Raw genomic sequence first — 6,000 nt, 5'->3', positions numbered from 1 at the left:
CCTTACAAGATTTTTTCACGGGAAAGGGGGTAAATACGTTCCGGCGGCCTCCCAGGTTTTTGCTGCAAAAATACTCCCACAACTCACTTATGGATTCCAGGTTTGCAGTTTTAAAAATTTTGCGCCTATGGAGGCATTTCAAACAAAATTCTATCGGTGTTTATTGGGGATCCCCCCCTGTGTATCTAATATAGCTGTCCGCTTAGAAGTTGGACAACCACCCGTCAACGCACGGTTGTGGATTCTAAAGATATACTACTGGTTAAAACTTATTTTTCCCCCGGCCGGTTTGGCTCCTTTAACACTCTTAGACACCTTTCATTCTACCTGGAAAGCTTCCCTGTTTGAAAAGATAAGAAGCTTAGGCTTCTCCCCGCAGATCTTGATAGCGGCAGGATATGAGAGAGCCAGAAGTCAAGTGCTTCAACGCATTAGGGACATAGAGCTGCAATGTCATATGGGCAAAATGGATAAATATGCCACAATTAGAGACTTTGGGAGAGGGTTCTCACCCGCAAATTATCTGGCTGATTTACAAATACCTAAGTACAGACACTCCTTTACCCTGGCCAGATTTAACGTTTTGCCCTCTGCCCTGCTGCTAGGCAGATATGAGGGCAAACCATATGAGTCACGTGTTTGCCCATGTGGCTCATCGGAAGTGGAAACAAGTCTGCATGTATTGCTGCACTGTAGTTACTACGAGGATCTACGCCTGACCCTTATTGCCCCAGTTCTACAAAAGCTTAAAAATGAACCAGAACTCCAACGTATGAGAGCCTTGGTAGAAGATAAGGTTCCTGAAATTACGATCAATGTTGCCAAATTCTGTGTAGCCGCTATTAGGCGCAGGAAACAAGAGCTTTCCAATGCCAATATGCAGGCGAAGGCAAATACTTAATTTTATTTATGCTGTCAAATTTTAAATTGCTGTTATGGCCTAATCTGTATTGAAATTGTCCTTTGTTTTTTCCGGTGTTATGCTTTGCTGACTAGCTGTACGAGTTAATCTGGTCTGTGACCGTTTAATAAAATTTGATTCGATTTGACAACCAGAGAGTTACACTGGTGAAACCAGTGGCAGGTAGTTCCAAAGGTGGAACTGATACAACAGGTGATTGTTATGTGTATAACAACTGTTTGTATTCTTCTCTGGATCAAGCTTTGTTCGCAGCTAACGTTGATTCATATGGGGGAGTATGTTACGATATGAGTACAACGCAGCTGCAAACTGCCAGCTTGTTTACATCAAATGATGTGGCTAGTCCTGGGAAAGAATCTTCCAGGCAGTTCACGGGATACACAAAGCTTTGTTCCGTGTGTAATATGAGACCTTCCTGTTGCGTTTGTAAAGGAAGTCTGAGTCACTTGCTTGGAGAAGTTCGAACTGATCGGACATGTTTTTTTTGTAGAGCTGTAAAGTCAGAAATAAACAAGATGTAAAAGGACTTTCTGACTATTCTTCTTTCCCCTGTGAAAGGGGAGAAGGGGGTGTGCATCTTCCACGCTGGGAGATGTCGCCTATCAAGATCTCCCTGGTCTGTCTGGGATGTCAGCCAGAGGAAGATCACCGGTAAACAAGTCCCGGGAGCAGGGGGAGAGGCCAGCCTCTCCCGAAGAGGCTAGTTTTCCAACACGGGCTCGCCCCTGAATATACAGATTGGCCTGGGCGAGGAACATGGGAAAGCTGGCCGGGGACCCATCAAATTTCTCTGGCAGGGCCACTGGGTACTTGCCAGAAACTGGGGCATCGGCCCCAGGAGCCAGTAGGCACCCAACTGCTGCTGAAGCGCCGTAACCGCATTGCTTAGCTGCTGAACGGTGTGAGTCAAGGCCTGGTTCTCCTGGGCCAATGCCACCAACGCAGCTGCCTGGTCGGCCATGGCTTCTGGCTCATCCCGAACGCACCGCAATGAAGGGGGAGTGCGGGTGTGGCGGGAGCAAACTGTGCTGGTCCCGGGGGGGGCGTTACTGTGAGGCGTGGTCAGAGTCTGGTCCTGGGTCGAGGGTCTGGAGACTGTCCACCAAAGGTGAAGGGGGTCCAAAGCAAGAAGCCGGGTGTGGTCGGGAACTCCAGAAGAACAGGTCTGGGTGTTGGCAGAAACAGGTTTCCTACGACGTTGGAACAACCTGAGACTGGGCTCACTGGCCTTTATCTCCTCTGGGGCCTAGGGCGGTCCCGGCCCACAGGTGACTCGCCTCTCCTGGTCTTAAGGCAAGCACTCCTCCTGATAGAACTTAGTTCCCTCCGCCTCTGTGCCCTCAGCCTCTGCAGCTCAGGAGAGGCTGGAGGGTTACTGGACCCAGAGGCAGCCTCACCTTCCCCTGACAGGGCTGGGAGAGGAGCACCTGCAGGCAATGGGTCCTCAATCACCCCCGGAGCCAGAGTGGATTCATCTGGTGTCTGCTCCTGAAGATCCGGCACAGGTGCGGGCCCTTCAGATTCAAGGCCCTGCCCCAGCTCAGCCAGCCCTGTAGGCGGGGACTCCTCTGCAGGCTGGGATTCCTCTGGTTCAACGTCTGAATCAGATTCCCAGGCCATCACAGGAGCAACTGCGCCAGGCCAAGGATGCGTACAAGGTCCAGGCTGACCGCCACCACCAGGTGGGGCCGGAACTCCACGTCGGCGAGCCATGGGGCTATATAAATTCTAATTGGACTCCGTTTGAATGGGCAATTGTATCCAGGCTGCAATTAACTTTTTGGTCCCTTAGGTACAACTGAGCAACTTCCCTATAGTGGAAGACCAGAGCCAATAATAATAATAATAATCTCATGGAAAGGCCAAGGCAAAGACATCTCTCTCAAGAAATGCCCAAACCTGGAACATGTGCAAAGGAAGGAGATTTATGTATTTATTTAATTTGGAAACCACCCAACCCAGTGGTGTCAACTTGAATAAAATATCGGTGGGGGGCCAGGTAAGGCCCGCCTTGCACTATCAATCACATGATGCATGCACACCATTTGAATGGCAATGTCTATAATGACAGCGACTTTTTAAAAAAGTAATATTTTGCGCCCATAGTTCAATTTCTCAGCAGCTCCCCTTGCCCCAGAGAACACTTCTAGCATTCCATCTCCTCTACCTGTGGCATTGTTCAGCAGTGGGGAAAGTGACCTCTTCACACCGGATGTCCATTTGGTATGGCCCTTTCCAGGTTTTTTCTTGCTCATTGTGTTTGTCTTTCATTTGTTCTCCTGTGTGTGTTGCCAGTAGAAGCCACAATTCTGTGGGTACTCTAGGTGGCGCAGAAAGCACCTAGAAGCTCCCTAGAGGTTGAAGTGCCGATCAAACTTCAGTTTTGCGCTCTATAAATTCCAATTAGGAGTACTGGGGGTGGTTCAGATGCTGGGGCAGTGCTTTTGGCCAGCAGAGGAAATAACAGGGCCAGCCTACTTTCCCTTTAAAGCAAACTTGGGTCTCCAGCTGGTTTTGGACTGCAACTCCCATCATCCCTAGCTAGCAGGACCAATGGGGAGGGATGATGAGAACTGTAGTCCGGGAGCTGCTGGGGACCCAAGTGTGGGAAAGCCTCCTTTAAAGCAACTTTTGTGTTTGGCCCGCAAAGATGGGACCTGTCCACATTTGTATTTTCTTGTATTTTGTTTTTCTCATGACCTTTGTGCGGTTTATAAAAATTTCTTAAAAGGGCAAATTGAAAGCGAAATTGTATGGCAAGTAGTGGAAGAAAAAAAGGTTGCATTTCAAAAAAAACACAAAGAAAACCTGGGGGGTGGCCTCCTCCAATATTTAAAAGGGGGGGACAAAGACCCCTTGGCATTTAGGAGTTGGCCGTATTCCCTACACCCACACGTCTCAGAATGCTTAGAACATAAAAACACAACATAATAACACAAAACATCACATGTTAAAATAGTATTAGATGTTAATAAGAAAAAGGCCTGGTCAAAAAGGTGCGGATTAGCCTGGCTCCTAAAGCTGTATAATGGTTTTTCCGACCTTTGTATGGATTCTTTGATGGGAAGTGAGTTTAGAGCTAACAGTGAAGCTCTTTCCACATTCCACACACTGATAAGGTTTCTCCCCTGTATGAGTTCTTTGATGGGAAATGAGAGAGGAACTATCTGTGAAACTCTTTCCGCATTCCACACACTGATATGGTTTCTCCCCTGTATGAATTCTGTGATGGGAAGTGAGAGAGGAGCTTTTCCTGAAGCTCTTACCAAATTTCACACACTGATAGGGTGTCTCCCCTGTATGAATTCTGTTATGGCAAGTGAGAGAGGAGCTTTTTCTGAAGCTCTTTCCACATTCCACACACTGATAGGGTGTCTCCCCTGTATGAATTCTGTGATGGGAAGTGAGAGAGGAGCTCTTCCTGAAGCTCTTTCCACATTCCATGCACTGATAGACTTTCTTTCCAATGATATTTTGTTGATGGGAATGGGAGCTCTGACTACAGCTTTCTCCACACTCCAAATTTTTGTGTGGCTTCTCCTTTCTGGGGATTTTGTCGTGGTCACCTTTGTTCTCGATTTCCGTTTCATCACAATCTGCATTGGAGACAAAAAGGGATTAGAGCCTCAGGAACAAATGGAGAAGTACTGAAGGGAGTTGGGTGTGTGTTCATTACCTGTATTTTTTGTCATTAACCAACATATTTATTATGAGATTCTGATGTGTTGTTGAATGTTGCTTTGTTTGATATAAATTAGTGGCCAAAATTGTGGAAGACTTTTGGAACAAAGTGTAGTTCTTCTTTTGGAGTAATATTATAAAATTATATATCAATGGAAAGATAATTTGATGAAGAATGCAATCAACAATGCAATCAAAGTTTGTTCATATTCTATCAAACCTTATAGCCAAATAACCAGAAAAAGGAAGCACAACTTGCTTAGGTTGACTTTTGTCAGTGTGTTATGTGACTGCTATCAAGTAGGTTGGTTTTTTGTGTTCTTTCATTTAGTGAGGGTGTAAAACATAATAAAATTATAGAAATGGCACAAAGAGTTGAATGGTCCCCAAAAAGTGATGTAAGATCACTATTAAGTGAACAAGGCTACAGTTATGAAGAAATTAGTAGAAGAGAGATTGGGGAAAAGTTAACCAAAGTTGGCCTTTCTATATTTTTGAAGAGGTATAAGGAGACTCAGTCACTACAAAATCAGACTTGTTAAGGCAGGGAAAGGTGTACAAAGGCAAGTGACGATGGACGAGTGGAGAGACTTTGCCTACAAGACAGAAGAAAATAATCTGGGTGTATACAAGATGACATGGCACAATGTAATGGGAAGTTGAGTGCAAGGACTGGTCTAAATGTTAGAATTCTAAGGAAAAAACCATTGTTATCTCTCCAACAAAGGTTGAAAGATGAAACCCATGTTAACTGTACAGCGGAACAATGGGACAGTGTTATTTGGAGCGATGAAACCCAAATCTCCTTGCTTGGTAGTGATGGCATGAAATACGCGAGGAGAAGAATCAGAGAAGATTTACATCCTACTTGCATTACACCGACTGTGAAACAACCAGACAGTGTGATGATCTGGGGTTGTATGGCAGCAAAAGGTGTGGGCAGAATTTGTGTCATTAATGGGAATATAAATGCGGAAAAATGCATAAACGAAATACTTGAGCCCAAACTGAAGTGTTCCGCAGGTGATCTTTTCCCAGATTCAGCTCTATGTCGTGTTGCTGCTGTGTGCAAAAGGTGGTTTCAAGATAATGATATTTCACTGCTGGAATGGCCTGGGAATAGCCCACACTTCAACCCAATCAGAAATCTATGGAGCCGACTAAAGAAACTTGTTATACAGAAGCAACCCAGCAATAAAGCTCAATTAACAGAGGCCATAATTCAGTCAGCTGCAGAACTAAAGACTTGGTTCACTTCAAGTGAAGGCATTGTAAGGCCGTAATTAAAGCTAAAGTTTACCAATGGTTACCAAAGGTTTCACTTTTTTCTTTATGACTGCTGTTCCAATAAATACTCCTTCATAAAAGTCATTGCATTACTTTCTTCATTAAATTAG

At 45.2% G+C, this 6,000-nt stretch overlaps 1 protein-coding gene across 1 annotated transcript in view; it reads right to left on the bottom strand.

Moving 5' to 3' along the window:
• Positions 1-2,827: 2,827 nt before the first annotated feature.
• Positions 2,828-6,000, bottom strand: part of LOC310760729 (zinc finger protein with KRAB and SCAN domains 3-like) — a 97,432-nt gene continuing 94,259 nt past the window's right edge. Inside the window, exon 5 of the mRNA XM_083609809.1 lies at positions 2,828-4,518. Coding sequence (XP_083465935.1) covers positions 3,938-4,518 — 581 coding nt within the window. The 3' untranslated portion in view covers positions 2,828-3,937. The remainder of the gene's footprint in view (positions 4,519-6,000) is intronic.

Source organism: Podarcis filfolensis (genome assembly GCF_964270895.1).
Source record: "Podarcis filfolensis genome assembly, chromosome: 4".
Lineage (NCBI taxonomy): Eukaryota > Metazoa > Chordata > Lepidosauria > Squamata > Lacertidae > Podarcis > Podarcis filfolensis.
This window is presented reverse-complemented; position numbering and strand designations above follow the sequence as displayed.